Source organism: Columba livia, chromosome 24 (genome assembly GCF_036013475.1).
Source record: "Columba livia isolate bColLiv1 breed racing homer chromosome 24, bColLiv1.pat.W.v2, whole genome shotgun sequence".
Classification (NCBI taxonomy): Eukaryota; Metazoa; Chordata; class Aves; order Columbiformes; family Columbidae; genus Columba; species Columba livia.
Window position 1 is genome coordinate 6,018,463 of NC_088625.1, and position 26,476 is coordinate 6,044,938.

At 51.4% G+C, this 26,476-nt stretch overlaps 1 protein-coding gene across 4 annotated transcripts; it reads right to left on the reverse strand.

Annotated features, from left to right (window-relative positions):
• Positions 1-1,499: 1,499 nt before the first annotated feature.
• On the reverse strand, positions 1,500-23,562 carry FEZ1 (fasciculation and elongation protein zeta 1). 4 transcript variants are annotated; one of them, XM_065040639.1, is made up of 10 exons: positions 23,466-23,562; positions 20,353-20,655; positions 15,845-15,941; positions 13,690-13,779; positions 11,362-11,566; positions 5,863-6,128; positions 3,886-3,966; positions 3,524-3,599; positions 2,965-3,030; positions 1,500-1,635 (listed from the first exon to the last, which is right to left on the reverse strand). In XM_065040639.1, the coding sequence occupies exons 2-10, from the start codon at positions 20,625-20,627 to the stop codon at positions 1,619-1,621; spliced, it is 1,173 nt and encodes a 390-aa protein (XP_064896711.1). In that variant the 5' UTR covers positions 20,628-20,655; positions 23,466-23,562; the 3' UTR covers positions 1,500-1,618. The 4 variants fall into 4 exon arrangements, with proteins under 4 accessions (XP_064896711.1, XP_064896712.1, XP_064896713.1 ...); XM_065040640.1 differs by lacking the exon at positions 23,466-23,562 and adding an exon at positions 22,095-22,802; XM_065040641.1 differs by lacking the exon at positions 23,466-23,562 and adding an exon at positions 21,102-21,125.
• Positions 23,563-26,476: the final 2,914 nt, after the last annotated feature.

Here is a 26,476-nt window from a genome sequence, read left to right on the forward strand (position 1 = left end):
ATAAAATGTGTGATTCCCCCCCCAAAATTAGTGATATTCTCCAAAAATCCGTGATTCTCCCCAAAATTTGTGATGCTCAGCCCAAAATGAGTTCTAGTCTCCAAAAATTATTCTCCCCAAAATGAGTGATTCTCACCCCCAAATCACTTATATTCTCCCCAAAATGAATGGTATTCTCAAAAAACTTATTATCCCCAAAAATGAACAATGTTCACCCCAAAATGTGTTGTATCCCAGAATCCCAGAATGTGAGGGGTTGAAGGGCCCTGGAAGCTCATCCAGTGCAATCCCCCCATGGAGCAGGAACACCCAGATGAGGTTACACAGGAAGGTGTCCAGGCGGGTTGGAATGTCTGCACAGAAGGAGACTCCACAACCCCCTGGGCAGCCTGGGCCAGGCTCTGCCACCCTCACCCCAACAAGTTGCTTCTTCTCTTTCACTGGAACCTCCTGTGTTCCAGTTTGCACCCATTGCCCCTTGTCCTGTCACTGGTTGTCACCACAAGAGCCTGGCTCCATCCTCCTGACACTCCCCCTTTCCATCTTGATCCCCAGGAATGAGTCCCCCCTCAGTCTCCTCTTGTCCAGCTCCAGCGCCCCAGCTCCCTCAGCCTTTCCTCACACGGGAGATGCTCCACTCCCTCCAGCATCTTGGTGGCTGCGCTGGACTCTCTCCAGCAGTTCCCTGTCCTGCTGGAACTGAGGGGCCACAGCTGGACACAAGATTCCAGGTGTGGTCTCCCCAGGGCAGAGCAGAGGGGCAGGAGAACCTCTCTGACCTACTGACCACCCCCTTCTAACCCACCCCAGGTACCATTGGCTTCCTGGCCACAAGGGCCCAGTGCTGGCTCATGGTCACCCTGCTGTCCCCAGGACCCCCAGCTCCCTTTCCCCTACGCTGCTCTCTAATAGGTCATTCCCCAGCTTACACTTGATGTTCCCTCAAAACTACGCTCTCCCCAAAATGCATCAATCTCCCCAAAATAACTGACTTTGCCCCAAACTGCCTGAAGTTGCCTGAAAACACGTGATGGTCTCCAAAAATGAGCAATAACCCCAAAATCAGGGACAAGCCTGAAAAATGAGGGAGAAACCCCAAAACCCAGCAATTCTCCCCAAAATCCAACCCCCCCCGCCCACTTCCTAATGAGCTGCTGATAATTAATGGCTTGATTTTGTGGGGGCGGGGGGGGACGGGGAGAAGGATGACTTTTGCACCATTTTTAGCAGAAAATGGGGCCACAGAAAAGCTGAAAACAGGAAAAATCCCCTCAAAACTGCAATTTACAGCCACGTTTTCCACACCAATCGCACCAGCGGCTCATTAAGCTGGAAATTTGCATATTTGATAAGATGAATATTCACGAGCGCGGCAGCAAAGTCTTTGTCTGTATTGCGGTATTTTCCACCCCAAAAAGTGCGTTTTTTTGGATCAAATGGTTGCCAAACCGCATGGCGAGCCGGGGGGGGGGACGATGGAGATGCTGGAGGCCGGTTGGTTAATTAATGAAACGAATTATTTATTTCCCAGCTGTGCAAAGGGGGGAGGTGCGGGGTGGGGGGGTTGCGGGTGACCCATTTTCCTGGGGTTTTGCCCCATTTTCCGGGGGCGGCGGCATCAGGTCGGGCAGAGAACTGCAAGAGAAGGGACGGGTGAGCACCAGGGGCACGAGGGTGCACAGGGATGCATGAGGATGCACAAGAGTGCACACATGCATGATGATGTACAAATGCGCACTAACGTGCATAAGGATGAGGATGCGCAATGATGCACAAATGCGCACGGGGATGCACGAATATGCACAGGGATGCATGAGTGTGCACAATGATGCACGAGCGTGCACAGGGATGCACGAGGAGTTGGCATGAACGGGCATAGGTATGTATGAGGCTGCACGAGTGTGCACAGGGATGCACAAGGAGTAGGCATGAACGTGCATAGGTGTGTGTGAGGCTGTGCAAGTGTGCACAGGGATGCACAAGGAGTGTCCATGAACGTGCACAGGTATGTATGAGGCTGCACGAGCGTGCAAAGGGATGCACGAGGATGCATAATGATACACAAGTATGCACGGGGATGTGCGAGTATACACGATGCACAGATGTGCACAGGCATGCATGACGATGCACAAGCACACATGAGGATGCACAATGATGCACGAGTGTACACGGGGATGCACAGCTGTGCAAGAGCATACATGAGGATGCACGATGATGCACGAGTGTGCATGGGATGCACAAGTGTGCATGGGGCTGCATGGTGGTGCACAAGCATGCATGAGTGTGTATGAACGTGTATAGGGATGCAAGAAGATGCACAATGATGTGCAAGTGTGCACAGGGATGCGTGGGGATGCATGGAGATGCAGGAGTGTAAATGAACGTGTATAGGGATGCAGGAGGATGCAAAACGATGCACGAGCATGCACAGGGATACACGAGCATGTACAGGGACTCATGAGGGTGCACAAGGATGTATGAGGATGCAGAAATGTGCATAGGGATGCACAAGGATGCACAAGTGTGCAGGGGGATACATGAGTGTGCATGGGGATGCGTGAGCACACACAATGATGCACGAGGGTGCACAATGGTGCATGCTGGATGTAGAAGGGATGCACAAGGGATGCACAAGGGATGCACGAAGGATGCACAGGGGATGCACAAGGGATGCACAGAGGATGCACGAGGGATGCATGAGGGATGCACGAGGGATGCACGAGGGATGCACGAGGGATGCACAGGGCATGCACAGGGGATGCATGAGGGATGCACGAGGGATGCACAGGGAATGCATGAAGGATGCACAGGGGATGCATGAGGGATGCACAAGGGATGCACGAAGGATGCACAGGGGATGCACAAGGGATGCACAGAGGATGCACAGAGGATGCACGAGGGATGCATGAAGGATGCACAAGGGATGCACGAGGGATGCACGAGGGATGCAGGGGGAGCAGGTACCTTTGAGGATATAGTCCGTGAGCAGCGTGGGCACCTTCTCATTCCCCTCCTTCATGGCGAACAAGACTGGGAGGCAAAAGGGACATATGAGGTGACCCTGCAGCCCCAAAAATGTCCCTTGTCCCCTTCAAAACAGCCCCACAGGCACCAGAGATCCCCAAAACCCACATTTTCACCCCCAAACCGCCAACCCGCAGCCATGCAAAACGGGTATTTTACCCCCAAATCGGCGCTGCTGAGGGTGATAAATTGGGAAGGTGCGTGCTGCAAATGAGCTGCAGTGATGGAAAACGGGTGGTCGCGCCCAAACCGTGCTGCAAAACAGGGCTTTCCCCCCCAAAATGGGCTTTGTCGCAATGACGCAACACAGCCGATTGCCCCTCGAGTCGCCCACGCAGCGACGACGCAAATAAACCAGAAAGAAAGGGGATTCCGTCCTGAATTCGCAATAACACACCCCAAGCAACACAAAAGGGGTGTTTGCGTCCCAAATCCGCCACATCAGGTGACGCAAACCAGCTGATTTTGCCCGAAAATGGCAGCTGGAAGGAGCACTCACTGTTGGTGAGCATCTGCAGGTCCTCAACGGAGGGCGGCGAGCCCTTCTTCTCATAGGGAATCACCGTGTTCAGGTACTGAAAATGAACCAAACAGTGACCCAGATGGCACAAAACTGTCACAAATCACCCCAAATTGATGCCAAAGCGGAAAATCTCCGCGATTTTTGCTGTGATTGCTTGGAACTCGCAGGTATTTTGGGGAGTATCGAATTAATCGCATGCTGCAAAACCCGCCCAACCGTGAAGCCCCAGGGAGGGGTTTTGGGGAGTGAAACGTGATTTTTGGGGTGTAGGGGATGGAGTGAGGTTATGGAATTTAAAAATGTGGGCAATTTTGGGGGGAAAAAGGGTCAAAGGGCACCTGTTTCTCGCTGGCGGCGGGGCCGAAGGTCTGGCGCAGCCCCGAGTGCAGGATGCTGGAGATGCCCTCCATGCTGAAGCGCTGGGGACACCCGTGTCACCCTGTCACCTCCCGCAGACACGGATGTCACCCGTGGCACCGCCATGGGCACTCGTGTCCCCTCCCGGCTCCTGGACTCACACCCAAAGCCATGTCCCCCCAGCCTCCTGTGCCCACGTCCCCTTGTCCCATCCCCATGTCCCCTTGTCCCATCCCCTCTTGTTCCCTCATCCCCCTGCCCCATGTCCCCCTGTCCCCACATCCCTCCATCCCTCATCCTCCCGCCCTGTGTCCCTGTCCCACATCTTGTCGCTGCATCCTTGTCCCCATGTTCTCCCATTCTCCTGCCCCAGATCCTCATGTCCCTTTGTCCTGCTACATATCACCTGTCTTGTCCTCGCATCCTTGTCCCATGTCCCCCCATCCTTTATCCCCCTGTCCCCTCATCCCAGGTCCCCCCATCCATCATTCCCCTGCTCCAGGTCCCCATGTCCCTTTGTTCTGCCCCATGTCCTCTCATGCCATTTTGTCCCTGCATCCCCCTGCCCCATGTCCCTCCATTCCTCATCCCCCTGCCTCACATCCCTCTGCCCTGTCCCACATCCCCTGTCCCTGTATCCCATTGTCCCATGTCCCCCCCTGCCCGCCATGTCCATGTCCCTGTCCCCACATCCCCCCATCCCACATTCCTGTCCCTCTGTGCCATCTTATCCACACATCCCACTGTCCCATGGCCCCTCATCTCCTTACCCTGTCCCCCAAGTCCCTATGTTCCCCACCTCAAGTTCCCCTGTCCCTTATCTCACTACCCTGTCTCCACATTGCCCACTTCCCATTGTCCTGTGTCCCCACATCCCTGCCCCATGTCCCCTTCCCATATCCTCCCCATCCCTCACCCTGCCCCATCCCCTGTCACCCATCCTGTCCCCACATCCCTGTCCCATGTCACCTCAGCCCATATTCCCCCATCCCACATCCCCCTGCCCTGTCCCCTGTCCCCACATCATGTCATTCCATGTCCCCCCATCCCTCATTCCCCTGCCCCATGTCCCATGTGTCTTTATCCTATCCCATGTACCTCCGTCCCACATTCCCTTCTGCCATTTTGTCCCCATCTCCCCCTGCCCCATGTCCCCAAATCCCTCATTCCCCCATCCCTCATCCTCCTGCCCCGTGTCCCTGATGTCCTTCTGCCCCATCACCCATCTGGTCCCCACATCCCCATGTCCCCAAATCCCTCATTCCGCTGTCCCCGCATCCCCCTGTCCCATGTCACCCCACCCCTCACCCCCTTACCCCATGTCCCCCCAAGCCCCCATCTCCCCCCACCCCAAGTCCCCTCCATCCTTGTCCCCATGCTGTCCCCACACCCCATGTCTCCCTATCCATCATTTCCCACCTCAGCTCCCCATGTCCCATGTCCCTTTGTCCTGTCCCATGTAATGCCATCCCATACCACACCCTCCTGTCTCGTGTCCCTCTGTGTCATTCTGTCCCCATATCCCCCTGCCCCATGTCCCCAAATCCCTCATTCCGCTGTCCCCACATCCCCCTGTCCCATGTCACCCCACCCCTCACCCCCTTACCCCATGTCCCCCCAAGCCCCCATCTCCCCCCACCCCAAGTCCCCTCCATCCTTGTCCCCATGCTGTCCCCACACCCCATGTCTCCCCATCCATCATTTCCCACCTCAGCTCCCCATGTCCCATGTCTCTTTGTCCTGTCCCATGTAATTCCATCCCATCCCACACCCTCCTGTCTCGTGTCCCTCTGTGTCATTCTGTCCCCACATCCCCCATGCCCCTACCCCGTGTCTCCGGTCCCCACATCCTCCTGCCCCGTCACCCATCCTGTCCCTGCATCCTGCCCCACGTCTCCCCACCCCACATCCCTCTGCCCTGTCCCCCATCCCCCCATCACGTCACTCCATGTCCCCACCTTGCGGGGCATGTTGTTCACGGGGCGCCCGCCCTGCACGCTGAGCCCTCGGTCGCGGCGGCGGCGCCGGGCGGCCTCTCTCTGCTCGCGCTGCTCGCCCTGCACGGCCAGCAGCGCCCCGATGAACGCCGTCTTCACCTCCTTCTCGAATGCCAGCTCGTCCCGCCGCGCCAGCTGCGCCACCAGCTCCGCCGACAACGCCCGGCTCGCCGCCTCCGCGCGCCCCAGCGCCGCCGCCAGCTCCCGCGGGGACAAACGGGCCAGCCCTGCAGCGGGCACCCCGGCAGAGACCCGCGCGGGGCCGTTAGGGAGACGCATGGGGTGAAACATGCCATGTGCAGTGCAAAAAGTGCAACGCGCGGTGCAAAAAGTGCAACGCGCGGTGCAAATAGTGTGGGTGCACGGCGCAAAACATGCAACGCACAGTGCAAAATGTGCAATGCACGGTGTAGAGCGTGTGATGCACAGAGCGCAAACTGCAACACACAGTGCAAAAAGTGCAGTGCACGGTGCAAGACATGCAATGCATAGTGCAAAATGCGCAATGCACGGCGTAAAGCGTGCGCTGCACAGAGCACAAACTGCAACACACGGTGCAAAACTTGCAGTGCACAGTGCAAGAAGTGCAATGCACAGTGCAAAATATGCAATGCACAGTGCAAAATGCACAATGCACGGCATAAAGCATGCGTTGCACATAGCATAAACTGCAATGCACGGTGCAAAACTTGCAGTGCACAGTGCAAAATATGCAATGCACAGTGCAAAATGCGCAATGCACGGCATAAAGCGTGCGTTGCACAGAGCGCAAACTGCAACACACGGTGCAAAATTTGCAGTGCACGGTGCAAAAAGTACAGTGCATGGTGCAAAACATGCAATGCACGGTGCAAAACGTGCAATGCACAGTGTAAAGCGTGCGATGCACAGAGTGCAAACTGCAATGCACAGAGTGCAAAATGCAACGAACGGTGCAAAATTTGCAGTGCACGGTGCAAAAAGTACAGTGCATGGTGCAAAACATGCAATACGCGGTGCAAAACATGCGATGCAAAATGCAAAACGTGTAATGCACAGTGGAAAGTGGGCGACGCACAGAGCACAAACTGCAACACACGGTGCAAAATTTGCAGTGCACGGTGCAAAAAGTACAGTGCATGGTGCAAAAAGTGCAGTGCACAGTGCAAAACATCCAAAGCACAGTGCAAAACGTGCAATGCACGGTGTAAAGCGTGTGATGCACAGACCGCAAACTGCAATGCATGGTGCAAAATTTGTGGTGCATGGTGCAAAAAGTACAGTGCATGGTGCACAAATTGCAATGCGCAGTGCAAAAGATGCGATGCGCAGTGCAAAACGTGCAATGCACGGTGTAAAGCGTGCACTGCACAGAGCGCAAACTGCAATGCACAGAGTACAAACTGCAAGACACGGTGCAAAAAGTGCAGTGCACAGTGCAAAACATGCAATGCACAGTGCAAAATGCGCAATGCACGGTGTAAAGCGTGCGCTGCACAGAGCGCAAACTGCAATGCACAGAGCGCAAACTGCAATGCACGGTGCAAAATTTGCAGTGCATGGTGCAAAATGTACAGTGCATGGTGCGAAAAGTGCAATGCATGGTGTAAAACGTGTAATGCACAGTGTAAAGTGTGCAATGCACAGAGCACAAACTGCAATGCACGGTGCAGGAGCTGCAATGCACAGAGCAAAAACTGCAATGCATGGAGTGCAAACATGCAATGCATGGAGCAAAAGCTGCAGTGCACAGTGCAAAAAACTGCAATGCATGGTGCAAAAAGTGCAATGCACAAAGCAAAAACTACAATGCACGGTGCAAAAAGTGCAATGCACAGAGCAAAAACTGCAATGCATGGAGTGCAAACATGCAATGCATGGAGCAAAAGCTGCAGTGCACAGTGCAAAAAACTGCAATGCACGGTGCAAAAGCTGCAATGCACAGTGCACAAACTGCAATGCACAGAGCAAACACTGCAAGGCATGGTGCAAAAACTGCAATGCACGGTGCAAAAGCTGCAATGCACAGTGCACAAACTGCAATGCACAGAGCACAAATATGCAATGCACAGTGCACAAATTGCAACGGTGCAAAAACTGCAATGCACGGTGCAAAACCTGCCATGCACAGTGTAAAGCATGCGATGCACAGAGTGCAAAATGCAACGTGCACAACAGTGCAAAATGCAACAGTGCACAAACTGCAATGCACAGAGCAAAAACTGCAATGCATGGTGCAAAAAATGCAATGCACAGTGCCAAAAGTGCCATGTGCAGTGCAATAAATGGCATGCCTGGTGCAATAAGGGCAACAAACAGCACAAGAAGTGCAATGCACAGTGCAACAGATGAAATGATTCAATGCCTTGTGCAAAATTGTGATGGGCGGTGCATTAAATGAAAAGCCCGGTGCAACATGTACAAGGCGCAGCACAATGAGTGCAATGCATGGGGCAAAGCACGCAATGCACAGTGCAATAACTTAAATTCCTGGTGCAATAAGTGCAATGCTCGGTGCAGTAAGTGAAATGCCCAGTGAAAAACAAGCAATGCACAAAGCAGTAAGTGAAATGCCTGGTGCCGAAAGCGTCATGCCCAGGGCAATAAATGACATGCCTGGTGCAATAAGGGCAAAGAATGGTGCAAAAAGTGCAATGCCCTGTGCAAAAAGTGCAATGCATATTGCAAGAAATATTGCAATGAACGCAATGCCCAGTGTGATAAATGAAATGTCTGGTGCAATAAATGACATGCAAAGTGCTTTAAGCGCAATGCCTGGTGCCAAACGTGCAATGCGCAGGGCAATAAATGACATGCCTGGTGCAATAAGGGCAATAAACAGGGCAAAAAAGGAAATGACCACTGCAAAGTTGCAGTGCATGTTGCAATAAATGCAATGCCCGGTGTAATAAGCGAAACGCCCAGTACAAAAAGTGAAACACGCAGCACAATGAGTGTAATGCGTGGGGCAAATTATGCAACACACAGTGCAAAAAGTGCAATGCACAGCACAATGAATGCAATTCCTGGTGCAACAAGCTAAATGCCCAGTGCAATAAGTGCAATGCTCGGTGGAGTAAGTGGAATGCTCAGTGAAAAACAAGCAATCCACAAAGCAATAAGTGAAATGCCTGGTGCAATAAATGAAACGCTCACTGCAAAAATACAATGCACAGAGCAATACATGAAATGCACGGGGCAAAAAGTGCAATCCTTGGTGGAATAAGTGAAATGTGCATGGCAATAGTTGCAATAAATGTGATGCCCAGTGCCAAAAGTGCAAATGAAACTCTTGGTGCAATAAGTGAAAAGCCCAGTGCAAAAAGTGCAACGCACAGTGCAGAAGCAAAATGCTCATTGTGATATGTGCAATGCACAGTGCAAGGAATGGAATGTTTGGTGCAAAAAGTGCAATGCACAATGCGACAAATGAAATGTCCAGTGTCGAAAGTGCAATGCACAGTGCAATACATGAAATGCCTGGTGCAAAAAGTGCAATGCAACGTGGAATAAGTGCAACGTGCAGCGCAAGAAAAGAAATGCCTGGCGGGACCAGTGTGGTGCATGGAGCCATTAATCAAAAGCCTGGTGCAATCACTGATGTGCAATTAGGAAAATGCATATTAAAATTTGCAAAATGCTTTGTGCACTTAGTGCGGTACAGGCTGCAATTATTCAGGTGCATGGGGCTGCCCGCTGCAACCAGTGAGGCACCTGTGCAATGCACGCAATGCACACTGCAACCAGGGCGATGCCTGGTGCAATTAATATGATGCCCAGAGCAATTAGCGTAATGCATGCTGGAGTTTGCAAACAGTGATAACGAGCCACGTGGCACCATTATTAAGGTGCTGGGGGCGATTAGCTGGATGCCTCATGCAAATAGTGACATGCACAATGCAAATAATTGCATGCACAGTAAATCAGGGAAATGCAGGCTGCAATATGTCATTAGCGAGATGCACGCTGTAATTATTAAGGGAAGCAATTAGTGTGCTGCTTGGTGCAACTGGTGCAACGTCCCATGTGTTAAGTGCAATTAGTGACGTCTGGTGCAGTCAGTGTCATTCCTGGTGCAATTAGTAAAGTGCTTGATACGATTAATAACATGCTTGGTGCAATTAGTGATGTGCACAATGCAATTAGTGGCACGTCCAGGGGAATTAGTGATACGCCTGTGCAATTAGTGAAATTCCCGGGGCAATTAATAAAATGCACGGTGCAATTAGTGAAACGCAGACTGGAACTGCTAAAATGCATCACGTGATTAATGAGCTGCACGGTGCATTTATTGGGCCACCGATAAACAAACATATCGCGCGATTACTGATGGGCCCGGCGTGATAAACAACGCACCCAGAGCAATTACCAATTGCCTGGTGCAATTAGTGACACACATGGTGCAACAAATGAAACGCACTGTGCAATTAGGGGAATGCACAGAGCAATTAGCGAAACGCTTGGGGAAGTTAGTGACGTGCACCTTGGCGTTAGCGACAAGCCTTGTGCATTTAGTGGCACACGCTGGGCAGGTAGAGACGCCCTGCACGATGCACGGTGCGGTTAAATGCGCGCTGCACGGGGTGCTTAGCAAACTGAGGCAATGCAAAATGCAATTAGTCACAAAGCACCACCAGATTTTCCATGTATTTAGCAAAATGCATGGTGCAACCAGGAAAACGTGTGGTGCAATCAGGCCAACGCCTGGTGTGCAGTGCATTTAGCGGCACTCGGTGCATTCAGGCGAGTGAAATACGCAGCAAGACGCCCCGTGCGGTTGGGAACGTGCACCGTGCACAGCTCGGCCCAGCGCCCACCAGATTTTCCATGTATTTAGCAAAATGCATGGTGCAACCAGGAAAACGTGTGGTGCAATCAGGCCAACGCCTGGTGTGCGGTGCATTTAGCGGCACTCGGTGCATTCAGGCGAGTGAAATACGCAGCAAGACGCCCCGTGCGGTTGGGAACGTGCACCGTGCACAGCTCGGCCCAGCGCCCGGCCCGCTCAGTCACACACACGGTGCCGTCAGGAAAGCGCATTTCCCGAAATGCAGGTTGCGAACAGCACAATGCAAAGAACATGAGGCATTTGTGCAAAATGCTGGGCAAGTGTAGCACAAAGCTCGGTGTGCACGGAGAAAGGACGGTGCACGACACCACCCACGCAAGGCACAGGACATTGCTGCGGTGCGTTTTGCAAAATGCCAAGCGCTTTGAGGAAAAGCGCAATGTGCTCAGCAAAAGCCGTTTAGTGCTGCACACAATGCACAAAGCATTTTGCAAAATGCGCAGTGAGCGAGGCTAAACCCTGGGTGCATTTAAAGCAACGCTACAAGCAGGATCCTCGTCGGGTTAATTTTTTGCCAAGAGCCCCCTCCTGGCCAAACAGCGTGTAAGCACTGCAGCCTGCAGAGACTCAATTGTCCACTTTGGTTGGAATTGCCCCCAAAAAGTGCCTGGCGGGGGTTTTGCTGGCCGTACCTTCGTGGGAGCAGTTGTTGTTGAAGGCAGGGGGGAAAGCGCGCAGCTCCCGCAGGAGGATGGGCTCCGTGCCCTCGCCACCGCCTTCGCCTTCAGCATCGGCCTCAGTCTCCTCCTCTTCCTCCTCCTCCTCATCCTCATCACCCTCAGGGTCAGCCTCAGGGTCCGGCGAACTCTGCATCAGCTCCTCCAGCTCCTCGATGACCTGCCGGGCATCGGTGTCCTCCATCTGCACCTGCATCCTACCTGCACATCACATCTACACCCCGCAGCCCACAGCCACATCCTTCAGCTGCATTGGCATCCTGTATCCTGCGTCCCGTATCCTCCACTGTATCCTGGAGCGACATCCTCCATCTGTATCAGCATCCTGGACCCTGCATTCTCTCCCTCCTCCTGCATCCACATCCTCCATCTGCAACAGGATCCTGGACCCTGCATCCTCCATCTGCAACCTGCTCCCTTCATCCTCCAGCTGCATCGGCGCCCTGGAACCTGCATCCTCAATCCTCCCCTTCATCCTGCATCCTCCATCTGTATCAGCATCCTGGATCCTGCATCATCCCCTGTACCCTGCACTTGCATCGTCCATCTGTAATGGCAACCTGCATCCTGGAACCTGCAACCCCCCTCCTCCATCTGCATCCTGCTCCCTCCATCCTGCATCCTCCATCTGCATCGGCATCCTGAACCCTGCATCCTGTATCCTCCATCGGCATCCTGGACCCCGTGTCTCACATCCTCCCCTTCATCCTGCACCTGCGTTTGCATCCATCTCTACCCCGTGCCGTCCATCTGCATCTGACAGCTGCATCCCCCATTCCCATCTACATCTAAATCCCACATCCTACATCCCAATTTACATCCCACACCTGTGTCTACATCGTGCTCCCATCATACCGCATCCTCCATCTGTATCAGCGTCCTGGATCCTGCATCCTGCACCTTCCATCTGCATCTGTATCCCGTTCCCTTCATCCTGCACCTGCATTTGTATCGGCATCCAGATCCTGGACCATGCATCCTGCATCCACCGCCTGCAACCTGCTCCCATCACCCTGCCTCCTCCATCCTTATTGGCATCCCGTACCCCACATCCCGCATACTCTCCTTCATCCTGGTCCCTTCATCCTGCACCTGCATTTGCATCCATCTCTACCTGCGCCATCATTTGCATCCAGCAGCTGCATCTCCCATTCCCATCTGCATCTAAATCCCACATCCTACATCCCAATCTGCATCCTGCTCCTGTCATCCTGCATCGCCCATCTGTATCAGCATCCTGGAACCTGCATCCTCCATCTGCAACCTGCTCCCTTCATGCTGTACCCAAATCCTCCATCTGCATCCCAGACCTGACATCCTGCATTCTCCCCTTCATCCTGCAACTTCATTTGCATCCTTCTCTACCTGCGCTGTCCACTTGCATCCAGCAGCTGCCTCCCCCATTCCCATCTGCACCCAAATCCCGCACCCCCATGGGCACTTGGACCCCAGACCTGCATCTGCATCCTAATCTGCATCCTGCACATGTGTCTGCATCCCGCTCCCTCCACTCTGCATCCTGGATCCTGCAGCTGCCCCCACATCTCCTGCCCCACATCTCCAACCTGGAACCTACAGCCCCACTAAGCGCCAAAACCCTCTGACAGGCCCCAAAACACCTCAAAATGCTGCCCTGGAACACCTCAAAATGTCCTTCTGGAACACCCCAAAATGACCCAAAATGTCCCAAAGCTCCAAAATGTCACCCTGAAATGCTCCAAACCACCACTCCCCCCCAAAAAAAACCTGAAATGCCCCAAAACATCTCCAAATGCCACCTTTGTACACCCAGAAACACCATCAAATGTCTTCTTGAAACACTGCCCAAAATTCTTCAAAATGTCCCAAAATGATGTCCCAGAACACCCTGAAACACCTCAAAACACTGTCCCAAACCCCCACCACAAAAAGCTCTCCAGTGCTCCAAAAAACTGCCCTGATACCACAAAATGCCCCTGGGGAAGAACCCAAACTGCCCAAAAACACCCCAAAAATTGGCTCTGATCCCCACATCTGCCTCCCACGTTTTCATCCTTTGCCCTGTGCCGCTCACATGCACCTGCACCCCAATCCCACCCAAACCCTGACCCCACACCCTGCACCACATCCCCTTCTGTACCCCATGTCCTGCATCCCGCATCCCAAAATGACAGTATTTGGGGATTTGGCCTTATTTTTGTGCTTTCAGCAGGTGGCCACAGGGTTGGGGTGGGCTGGGTCCACGCTGGGACTGGATTCTGGGGGACAGGTGGGTGTCCCGGTGGCCATGAGGACCAGGGGTACCTGCTCTGCTGTCAGCAGCGGCTCCTCGTTGATGCCCGAGTCTTGCTCGCTCCTCTCGGTGAGCTCCTCCTCCTCCTCCTTCTTGCAGAGCTGCAGGAGACACGGGCTGGGTGGCCGTGGTGGCACCATGGACACGGCCACAGACATGGCCCTGACACAAGAGACAGGAAGAGCCACCAGGGAACCACAGCTCAGAGGGACACGCTGCATGGGGGGACACGGGATGGGGACGTGGATGGGTAGCTTGGATGGGGAGATACTGGATGGGGAGATAGTGGATGAGGGTTTTAGGTGGAGATGTTGGATGGAGATATTGGATGAAGACGTGGGATGGGATCATTGGATGGAAAGATGTTGGACAGGGACACTGTGTAGAGATGGATGGAGATGGTGGGCAGGGGGAATGCTGGATGGGACTTTGGATGGGGACTTTGCACAGGGATGCTGGAGACATAGGAGATGAAGATGATGGGCAGGGAAGTGTTGGATGGGGAAGTGTTGCAAGGAGAGAGAGAAGTTGGATGGAGAGATGATGGAGATTTGTTGGATGGAGACACTGGACTGCAAAGCTGGTCAGGGAGAAGTATGGGAATGTTGGATGGAGAAATGTTTGAATTAATAAATGAGATGGTGACATTGGATGGGGAGGTGCTGGAGATGCTGGATGAAGATGATGGGGATGTTGGATGGGAAGACAGTGCTGAATGGGGAAGAGGTCAGATGGAGACACCAGATGGGGGCATTGGGTGGAGATGTTGGATGAGGACATTGGATGGGAACAATGGATGGACAGGGACACTGGGCAGAGATGGATGGAGATGGTGGACAGGGAAATGACAGACAAGGAAGCATTGGATGGGGAAATGTTGCAAGGAGACAGAGAGGTTGGATGGGGAGATGATGGAGAGTTGTTGGATGGAGATACTGGACTTGGAAGTTGGGCAGGCTGAAGTACAGGTGTGTTGCATGGAGATGTTGGATGGAGATGCTTGAATTAATAAACGAGATGGTGACATTGGACAGGGAGGTGTTGGAGATGCTGGATGGAGATGGTGAGAATGTTGGATGGGCAGACAGAGGATCAGGGCTTTAGGTGGAGATGTTGGATGGGGATGTTGAATGAAGACATTGGATAGGAACACTGCATGGAAAGATGTTGGACAGGGACACTGGGTAGAGATGGATGGAGATGGTGGACGGGGAAATGTTGGACGGGACTTTGGATGGGGACTTTGCACAGGGATGCTGGATGGTGATGCTGGAGAAGTTGGAGAGGGAGATGATGGACAGGGAAGTGTTGGATAGGGAAATGCTGCAAGGAGACAGATAGAGATGTTGGATGGGGAGAAGATGGAGAGTTGTTGGATGGAGACACTGGACTGTGAAGATGGACATGGAGAAGTTGGATGTAGGATGGAGATGTTGGGTGGAGAGATGCTTGAATTAATGAATTAGATGGTGATGTTGGATGGGGGGAGGTGTTGGAGATGCTGGATGGAGATGGTGGGCATGTTGAATTGGGAGACAATGGATGGTGACACTGAACTGGGAAGAGGTCAGATGGAGTCATTGGGTGGGACATCAGATGGGGAGATGTTTGAGGGGAACGCTGGATGGGGAGATGTTGGATGGAGATGCTGGACAGGGAGGCATCTTCTTTTTTACCACCTTTTGCAGGCTGCTTCACCTTTTTAGCAGAAAATAACCCAAGATATTTACCTTCTCCTCCCCATTTAAGCAACAGGTTGTGTAACATCCAAATGGTCAAATCCAGTGGATTTTGGGGCATCTTTGCAGCCCTCCCACAACCCCAAATGCCACTATTCACAGCATGAACTCACTATAACGAAGAAAATACTGTTTTCTACCTCAAAAAATATACCATCTCACCCCTGGCTTGGGGGCAAACTGTCAAAGACCAGATTGTCAAAATCAAACACTTCATCTTGCCCATTTCAGTGTGATTTCACCTTAAAACATCGACACCCGCTGCGTTGGTGCTGCGGCTCCCCTCAAAATACCATTTTTGGAGTAGTTTGCAGTGCTCTCTGATTGTTGCCAAGCCTTGGGGTTGATTGACAGCTGTCAAGCATCACCGCGGGATCATGCGGGGAATAGGGGGGATGTGGGGAGCCAAGGGGGGTCACGGTTGTACCTGGGGGTCGGTGCTGTCGGGGGTCTCGGCCTCGGGGAGCAGCCAGGGCCGGGGGGAGCCCCGGGGGGCGAAACCATCAGTGAGAGCGTCCCAGACCCTGCGGGGAGGTGGGTGGTGAGTGGTAACCCCCAAATTTTGCCCCCAACCTCAGAAATGCACCCCGAAACAGGCACATCAAAATGCCCTAAAACACCCCAAAACGCAGCCCCGGAACACCCTGAGATGCCAGAAACACCCCGTAACAACTCAAATTATAACCCAGAAGAGCCCAAATGCTGCTTTAGAAGATCGCAACGCTTCTCAAAATATCATCATTAAATACCCCAAAATACTACACCACAAATATTGCCATCAAAACAGCCCCAAAAAGGTCACTGCGACGGTCCCAAAATGTCCCCAGATGCCCCGAAAGATGAGCCTGAAATGCACCAAAAGTGCCATCTTAAAACATAACCATGATGCCCCAAAATGCCCAAAACATCCTGAAATGCCCCCAAAGCCCCAAAAATACCCCCAAATGCTGTCCTAAACCACCGCAACAAAGTGCCAAGAGACTCCCAAAGGCCCCAAAACACCTCAAAATGCTGCCCTGGAATACATCAAAATATTTTTCTGAAACACACTAAAATGCTCCAAAAGGCCCTAAAGCTCCAAAACGCCAGCTTGAAATGCTCAAGAACACCAAATAACACATTAAAAAACACCTTAAATGGCCCCAAATGTCCCCAAATGCCACCTTTGGACACCCAGAAACGCCAGAAAATGTTTTCCCAAAATACTGCCCCAAATGCCCCAAAATGCTGCCCCTAAAGCCCCATCCCAAAAAGCTCTCAAATACTCAAAAAACTTGCCCTGACACCCCAAACCACCCCAAAATGCCCCTGGGGAAGCCCCCAAAATGCTGTCGTCAAACATATTTCAGAAACATCCAAAAACACCTCAAAAAGCTGCTCTTATACCCCAAAGAAATGCCCGAAAACAGCCCAAAACACTGTGGTGATGCTCTGGAACATCCCTTAGTTTGCCCAACACCCCAAAATATGTCTGCAGTGCCCAAAATGCCTCAAACGTCCCCAAAACGCAGCCGTGGAACGTGCTGAAATGCCCCCAAAATGCTACTTGGTAATACCCCAAATTGTCACCCCCGCAAAAGTGACCTGAAACACCCCAAAATATGGTCCTGGAACCCCAAAACACCCAGAAACACCCTGAAAAACAGCTGGGAAAACCCACTTGGAAATAACCGCAAAACTGCCTCAAACCACCCCAAAACTTGGCCCTGACGCTCCCAAATGCCCCCAAAACACCCCAAAATTGTCCTGACCCCGCCCAAATCCCCCTCCTCTGTGTCACTATTAGGGGTGTTGGATTCTCCCCCACAGGGCTGGACCAATTTGGCCCAGTTTCACCCCAAAAAGGTGTATGTGGGAAGGGAGGAGGAACTGAGGGAAAAAGGGAGGGAAGGGGGAAAAATGTGGAGAAAAAAGGACAAAAAAGTGAGAAAAAGTAAAAAAAGGTGAAAAGGAGGAAATAGGGGGAGAAATAGTAAAAGAGGGAAAAGAGGAATAAAGGGAAAGAGGAAATAAGGGCAGGAAACAGGGGGAAAGAGAGGAAAAGGAGTAGAAAAAGGTGAAAGAGGAAAATAGGGGGGAAATGGGGGAAAAGGGGGGAAAGAGGGAAAAAGGAGGGAAAGGGTAAAAACAGGAAGAAGTGGAAAAAAGGGGGAAAAGAGGAAAAATGGGGGAAGAGGAAAAAGGAGGAAAAAGGGGGGAAGGGGAAAAAGGAAACAAAAGAAAAAGGGTAGAAAAAGGTGAAAAAGAGGAAAAAGTGGAAAAAAGGAAAAATTGGGGAAAAAGGAGGAAAAAGGGGGGAAGGTGAAAGAGGAAAATGGGTGGAAATGGGGGAAAAAGGGGGGAAAGAGGGAAAAAGGGGGAAAGAGGAAAAAGGATAAAGGAAAGAGGGGGAAGGGGAAAAGGAAAAAAGGGTAAAAAAGAGGAAAAAGTGGAAAAAAAGGGGAAAAATTAAGGAAAAAGGAGGAAAAAGGGGGGAAGGTGAAAGAGGAAAATAGGGGGAAATGGGGGAAAAAGGGGGGGAAGAGGTAAAGGGGGGGAAGGGTAAAAAGAGGAAAAAGTGGGAAAAAGGGGGAAAAGAGTAAAAATGGGGGGAAAGAGGAAAAAGGAGGGAAAATGGTAGAAAGAGGAAAAAAGGGGCAAAGGGGGAAAAGTTGGAAAAACTGGGAAAAGGGGGGAAGGGGGAAAAGAGGAAAAAGGCGGGAAAAGGGGGAAAACAGGAGAAAAAGGGGGTAAAGAAGGGAAAATGGGAGAAAGGCAAATAGGGATAAAAGAGGGGAAATGGAAGAAAAGTGAGAAAGGGGGAAAAGAAGGAAAAAGGGGGATAAGTTGGAAGGAAGGGAAAGGGAGGGAGGGAAACGGGGAAATGGGGAACAGAGGAAGGAGGAAAAGGGGGAAAAAAAGGGGGAAAAGTGGGAAAATGGAAGAAAAAGGGGGAAGAAAGGGAAAAATGGGGAAAATGCTGGAAAAGTGGAGAACAAGGGAGAGAAGGAGGAGAAAGAGAAACCAGGAGGAAAGTGGCGACAGTGGGAAAAGGGTCGAAAACGGAGAAAAGGGTCAAAACCAGGGAACAAGGTCAAACAATGCAGAAATAGGCCAAAGACAGGCAAAAAAAGCACAAAAAGAAATTAGAATTAAGGTAAACCCATTTTCCCACCAGAAATGGCAATTTTAGTCCAACGTGGCGTTGCGCACATCCTGATTTTCCCTAAAACACCCCAAAACCACCTGCCCCTCCCCGGTCCCCCAAACCACTCATTTGGGCTATTTCTCTCATCTCCCTGCTCACCTGATCTTAATTCCCCCCTAAATCACATATTTCACAAAAAAACCCACCCCTATACTCCTATTCTTCGTAAAAATGCAGCATGTGAGGAAAAAAATACATTATTATCCCCCTAAATTAGCTCTTTTTGCCCCGCTCTTAAAGGGCCAGCACCCTGTGGGCTCAGGCAAAGCGGCAGCAGATTTCTGCGTTAATTACGGCCAGAAATGGTTAATAATTAGGGAAATAAAGCGCCTTTAAGGCCCCAGCCCATCCCCACCCATGCACACAAGGCTCATTCAAGGAGAATGAAAAAAAAAGCGCCTTGTTTTGCCCAAACTGACCCAAAAAGACACAATGAGCGGCACAAAGCGGCGCCGCGAAGTGGCTGCCGGCGACAGCGCGGCGCCCCCGGCATTGGGCCAAAACGCCCTTTTTGTTCCCCAAAAAAATTGATTTGGCCAATTCTGAGAAGCAATTTGGCCTCAGGAGGTTTCGGTGAAAAAGGATAAAAAAAATCCAAAGGGATTTGGGGGTTTTTAGGTTGAAAATGTCCACTTTTCACAGTGAGAAATGAGCATTATTCAGGAATTGCGGCCTGAGGGTGGAAATCCCGCTTAAGCACATAAAAAAAATCCATTAGGAAAGTTACAATAATTGGGCAAAAATAAGGCATTTTCTAGCAAAAAAAAAGGATTCTAATGAAAATATATATTTTAATGCAATTTCCACTGTATTTTGTCAGTGGGGGAAGCAGGACGGTAAGCTCTATTCACAACTTACTCAAGGTTTACGCAGCTCAACCTCTGGGGGGGTGCTTATCCAAAGGGTGGGCCCCATTGCAATGTGGCATGGGGCACCCTGCTGTGCCTCCTCAGAGGATGCTACACAGCTGCTCCAAGGATCCTACATGGCTACTCATAGGATTCTACACAGCTAGTCCAAGGATCCTATAAAACTACTCCAAGGATGCTACGCAGCTAGTCCCAAGGATACTACAAGCTACTCCAAGGATGCTATACAGCAACTCCAAAGATTCTACACAGCTAGTCTAAGGATGCTACAAGATACTTCAAGGATGCTACACGGTAACTCCAAAGATTCTACACAGCTACTCCAAGGATGCTACAAGCTACTTCAAGGATGCTCCATGGCAAGTCCAAAGATCCTATGCAGCTACTCCAAGGTGCCATGCGATCACGCCACAAGGTGGGGGTGGATTTGCACGTAGTGGAGACCTTGTAAACATGCAAGGAGGTGTAATAGGTCCCAGAGGGGCGTTACTCATAGCATACTAAACCGCTACTTTGATGTGCTACACAGCCATGCTGCAATGGGGTAGGGAGGCCTGCAGGCCACAGGACTGGGCGCATCTCATGACCATGCAAGGAGGCATGCAGGCCTACTCATAGGAACCTATACAGCTACTCCTACGATACTGCACAGCTACTCCACACTGCTGCACGACTGTGCCACAATGCGGGGGGCTGAGTCGCACGTGGGGTGTACCTTGCTAGCATGCAAGGTGGCTTGCAGACCCTGAGGGAGTCCTGACTCATAGGATACTACAGCATTACTCCTGACGTGTTGTACAATCACGCTGCACCGGGGGGTGGATTTTGCAGGCGTGCGAGGAGGCACATGCTCCCAGGAGTAGGGGGGACCTTACTCACTCCTCATCCTGGAGCCGCTCTTCCTCCTCCTGCACCTGGAGCCGCCCCCGCACCGGGGCCAACCCCTCGGTGGCCGCGTCGTAGTTGCGGAAGCAGACGGTGAGCTTCTCATCGAACTCCTGCACCAGGTCTTCCATGGACTTGAAGCTCATCATCTCGGCCGAGAAGCTCTCCAGCTCGGCCAGCGCTGGGTCGGCGGTGCGGAGCGGGGTCCCCACATCGTCCATGGGCCCCTCCTCGAACTCCTCCTCCAGGCTTACAAGAGGCGCCTCCATCCTCCTCAACGCCAACACGTCACCTTAGCTGCGGGGAGAGGGTGCCCGTGAGGCTACTCACAGGTTACAACACCATGGCTCCTCGTTCCCTTTGCTGCTGCCATATGGGTTGAAACCCTACTGCCAGAGCTCACATATCAACAGTATCTCCATAGTATCCTAGCAGTATCCGAACAGCAACTTAGTGCTGTCTTCATAGAAATACACTGATACCCTGATACTATACTAATAGTACTTTACTAGTAGCAATAAAGCGTTGATAGTCGTCCAAAAGTATATTAGTGCTACCCTGATAGTATGTAAAAAGTATCATAACACTATCTTTTTTACTGAATTGGTAGTATCTTAGTAGTATCCTTATACTATATCACTATCTTAGTAGCAGCCTGAAAGTATCATATTAGTATCAACAATATGTTGACAGTATCCCAAAAGTTTGAGTGTTGCCCTGATAGTATCCCGGAAGTATCTTACCATTATCTTTCCTGGTGCCTTTGTAGGATCTCAGAAGTATCCTACTAAAAAATGAGTGCATCTTAGTAGTGTTGTGATAATATCTTTATAGTATTATATCAGTACCCTTAGTAGTATCCTAGTAATGGCCCGGTAGTATCTTAGTAGTGCCTTGATAGTATTGTGGCAGTATCTCAGCAGTATCTTTGGAGTATCCAGGCAGTATCCTGGTAACATCTTAGCAACATCCTAATAGTACCTTTGTGCTACACTGAGAGTATCCTAGTAGCAGCTATTGAATAGTTTAGCACTGCCCTGATGGTGTACCCTGATGCTGTAATATCCTGATACTATGTCTAGAGCAACCCAATAGCATCCTAGTTGTGTCCTAACAGTGCCCTGATAGTACCACAACAGTATATAAGCAGTGTCTGGATGGGATCCTAATCATGTTGTAATATTCACAGCTGATATCTTAGTAGTGTCCTGATAGTATCCGGATAGTGCGATGTAATATCCAGATATTATCTTAGTGCAACGTTACTATGCTGAAAGCATCTTAACCCTCTCTGTTGTAGGATCCTGAGAGTATCCTGACGGTGAGTAAGCACTACCCCAGTGGTACCTTCATAATAGTATCTCAGTAGCAACCCAGAAAAAATGCAGCAAATATCTTCATAGTGTCTTGATAGTATCCTGGTAGTGCCCTGATAGCACCTTAGCAGTGTTCTTGCAGTATCCCAGTGGCATCCACATAGTATCCTGATTGCATCTTAGTGCCACCCAGAGAGTGCCTTAGTACTATCTGCAGAGTATCCTGAGAGCATTTCAGTAAACTCCCGATAGCATCTTAGTAGTACCCTGAGAGTATCTCAGCTGTGTCTGGGTAGTACCTCACTACTCCCACATGAGGTTCTGAGAGTATCCCAGCAGTATCTTATCAGTAGCCTCTCGGGAAGCAAGTAGTAACCTAGTAGTAAGCCAGTACAGGTGCCACTTCCCCAACCCACTTACCCAGCCCCGCTCACGCTTTCCCTGGGGAGGAAGAGGAGAAATGCTGCAGCTTTTGGGGGAAAACCCAGTCAGCCTGGGGCTTTGAGTAGTGCCTGTGCACGTGTGCACACGCACCCAGGTGCAGCACGTCCACACGCCCGCCGTGCACACGTGCACATCCACATGCCTGCAGCAGCACGTGTGCAGGAACCTCCACACATCTGCAGCACGTGTGCACATCCCTGCACACGCACGCTCACACGCGTGCACTTGGCAGCGAACACACGCACGGTGCACACACATTCAGCAAGCGTGTCACGGTGCACGTGTGCAAGGGGTGCATGCGCACACAGGGCTCTGCATGTACACACTCTGCATGATGCACCCTGCACACTCCTGCACCTCTGCTGTTCCATGCACACACGCTGAGCACACGCACACCGTGAGGCGCACACATGTGGGGATGCAGGTGTGCAAGGGATGTGCGCACACAGAGGGTTGTGCAGGTACACACGGTGCAGGATGCAACCTGCATGCTCCGGCACGCCTGCAGCTCTGTGCACACGCACTGAGTGCACGCACACCATGGGGCGCACACATGTGGGGGTGCATATGTGCAATGGGTGCGTGCAGATGAAGGCTCACGCGTGCACGGTGCACACAGGTGCAAGTGCACGCTGCACAAACATGCAGCTCCACATGCCCCTGGGGATTCATGCCCCCCCCCCCCCCAAACATCTAGCACACGCGTGCACCGCAGTGCACGTATGCATCTCTGTGCACGCGCACTGTGCATGCACCATGCACCCCGACATGCCTGCACCATTCACATGCACCCCCCAATTGCATGCACCTGCACATGCCGCACCCCCCCACACACAGCTCTGTGCATGCACCCTCCGCCATGAAAACACCCTCCCCAACACCCCAAAATGCCTCGAAAGCACCCGTGCCCCCCCCCCCGCGCAGCGCATGCGCATCCCACAATGCACCACCCTTGCACGGATGCTGATGTGCAGCGCAGCACCCCTGGGGCTGCCCCCCCCCCCCCCACGCCAAACACCGGCACCCCCCACAATGCACCTCCCCGCTGCACCCCCCAAAATCCACCGCCCCCATGCGCCACCCCCAGACTTACCCCAGACCTTGCACAATGATGCACCCCCAAAATCCCCCCCCCGCCGCACCCCGCAATGCATGCATCACCCACAATGCACCACGCCGGCGCGCCCCCTGAGACCCCCTCCCGCGCCTCCGTGCGACCCCCGCGCTGCACCCACCCCACCCCCCGCACGCAACAGCAGCCCCCTCTTGCACCCCAAAATCACACACACCCCTCAGTGCACCCACATCAACCCCCCAGCACCCCGGACCCCCCAGCCCCGCACCCACCTGCGGCCCTGCATCCTCCGCGCTTCGCAGGGAGGGGCGGGGGGGGGGGGGCGGTGCCACCGCACTGGGCACGCGCTGGAGAAGAGGGGTGACGTCATCGCCAAATGGAGTAGGGGGGGTTGATCGTGGTCAATGCGCCCTGACGTCATCACCCCCCCCTCCGGATCGTGTCCAATCTTTTTCGAGCCCTAAAATATTGTTCACCCGCCCATGTATATGCATTTATTTATACACATGCACATCATTACCAATGTATACATACCTTATAAATAGAAATTACACCAGAAAAAGAAATATAAGTCAAATAATAGGTCAAAAATATTATTAAAAGAAATCTTTTACCTCTCTCAAAAATAGTGGTTTTTAAAGAAATAAACGCATTTTAGAGCAATGGGGTCACGTGTGCTGCTTTCGTTTAAAAAAAAGACTCGACTTAACAGTTTGAGGTGCACAGCTCGGGTTTAAGTTCAGTTTTCCCTGGTAGTGGGCTTAAGTTCAGCTTCCCCTGATACTGAAATTAAGTTCAGCTTCCCCTGATACTGAAATTAAGTTCAGCTTCCCCTGATACTGGGTTTAAGTTCAGCTTCCCCTGATACCAGATTTAAGTTCAGTTTTCCCTGATAGTGGGTTTAAGTTCAGCTTACCCTGATACCGGGTTTAAGGTCAATTCTCCCTGATACCAGTTTCAAGTTCAGCTTCCTCTGATACCAGGTTTAAGTTCAGTTTTCCCTGATACCAATTTCAAGTTCAGTTTTTCCTGATACCAGGTTTAAGTCCAGCTTCCCCTGATACCAGGTTTAAGTCCAGTCTCCCTTAGACAGGGTTTAACATCCAGCCTCGCGCAGCCGCGGGGATGCAGAGGGAGGATGAGCATCATCACCTGCGCTCGCCAGCTCCTTTCCAATAAGACGACAGAATTAATTGATTAGATTAATAATTTGGGTATTACAGAGGTAGGATCGATTATCCTTCCAACCCAAGTGACAATCTGACAGTTTGTAGATGTCGCTGATGAGGGGACGAGATGAGGAAACGACTGGCCAAAGTATGGACGTGATTGGCTGGCATTTACAGGAATTAAATACTGGTATTTCTGACCTAACACGGCAAGGACCAAGTCAAGAGGTTATGTTGGTATTAGTAGGTACCTGATGTTATAATGTTGTTAGCAGGTACCTGATGGAGGATGGAAAACTGCGCCATCCGGCACAGAAGAAGAAGAGGAAGAAGTAGAAGATATAAAAGAAGACAAAACCAGAAAAGTAGAAAAGTTCCACAGTATGGAACGGAGATCAGAAAAATGATGAAGCATCAACTGCTTTAAAAGATGAAATTCTTACTTACTTCTCTACAGGACCCAACCCTATGGGACCCATCCGTCCTGTGCTCTATAGGAACCAACCACCCTACACTCTATAGGATCCTACATTTGTACAGTGCTAAAATTATATTTGGTCCCTTGAGGGCAACTGCGAGGCTGATGTGGCCCCAGGTATAAATGAGTTTGACAGCCCTGCTCTATAGGTTCCATCCACCCTACACCCTGTGGGCACCAGCCACCCTACAGTCTATAGGTTCCATCCATCCTACACTCCATGGGACCCATCCACCCTACACTTTATGGAACCCATCCACTCTACACTCCATGGTACCCAACCACCCTACACTTTACGGAACTCACTCACCCTACACTCCATAGGATCCATCCACCCTGCACTCCATGGGACCCAACCACACTACACTCGATGGAACCCATCCATCCTATACTCCATAGGATCCATCCTACACTCCATGGAACCCAACCACCCTACACTTTATGGAACCCAACCACCCTACACTCTATAGGATCCATCCACCCTACACTCCATGGGACCCATCCACCCTACACTCCATGGGACCCAACCACCCTACACTTTATGGAACCCAACCACCCTGCACTCTATAGGATCCATCCACCCTACACTCCATGGGACCAATCACACTACACTCGATGGAACCCATGCATCCTATACTCCATAGGATCCATCCTACACTCGATAGGATCCATCCGTCCACCCTACACTCTATAGCAGGGGTGTCAGGCTCCTTTTCGCTAGGGGCCACATCAGCCTCACAGTTGCCTTCAAAGGCTTGAATGTACATGTACATCTACACAAACATGTATTCACTTTCCCATCTATCATTAAATTGCCTTCCTTCTGCATCAATCTCTCTCTTACTGGACATTTTGGGATTCAAATTGTTCCACCAAAGATGGTATGGTGTGCCACCAAAGTAAAAGACCAAGATGTGCTTTAGGACCAGGTTAAATAATACTCAGGGCCACCCTTCCTGTAAACCCCCTTCCCCATAGGGCAGAGGGGGTCGTATCCATGGGAAATAATGTAGAGTTCATGAGTGCGACCCTGGCTACTGGTTGCAAAATATCTTTTTACAGGTACTTTAAAAAAATAACATGTAATTGCTAAAGTTCATGTATCTGGCTAATTTATTAAAAAATTAAATGTTTGCCCAGTCAAGAGTACCCCTTTAAGCTAAGGTGGCAGACCAGGTGTTTGACACCTGAACTCTATAGGATGCATCCATCCTACACTCTATGGAACTCATCCATCCTACACTCTATAGGATCCATCCCACACTTTATAGGATCCACTCATGCATCCTACCCCTTCATGGGACCCATCCACCCTACACACCCGTTTACTCTACATATAGGCATAGGTGATAAGAGACATCAAAGGGGATGACAGCAAGATGCACAAGGTAGGAAGGAGTCCCCTACTACCTTTGGCTTTAACTCCTGGCAAGGCTCCCAGTGGAATTACTCTCCATTTCAGAAAGTGCTACTCGTGGCTTACAAAGGGCTGCCAACTACCAAGCCATTAACTCTGGAAAGATAAATTATGCCTATTCCTAGTTTAAAACCAATTTTAACTAGAAAGCCATTACTCCTAAGGGTGATGCAGAAGACCACGGTGCAGTGATGGGCTTTGTCCATCCATCATTGAGTG

What these genes read in the sequence shown, in the direction of transcription:
- FEZ1 (XM_065040639.1), bottom strand. Translation starts at nt 20,627, where the DNA reads ATGGAGGCGCCTCTTGTAAGCCTGGAGGAGGAGTTCGAGGAGGGGCCC. An exon ending in CAACAACTGCTCCCACGAAG is followed by an intron (nt 6,129 to 11,361) that starts GTACGGCCAGCA and finishes TGCCCGCTGCAG; the next exon opens with GGCTGGCCCGTTTGTCCCCG. An exon ending in CCTGCAGATGCTCACCAACA is followed by an intron (nt 3,031 to 3,523) that starts GTGAGTGCTCCT and finishes TTTGCCTCCCAG; the next exon opens with TCTTGTTCGCCATGAAGGAG.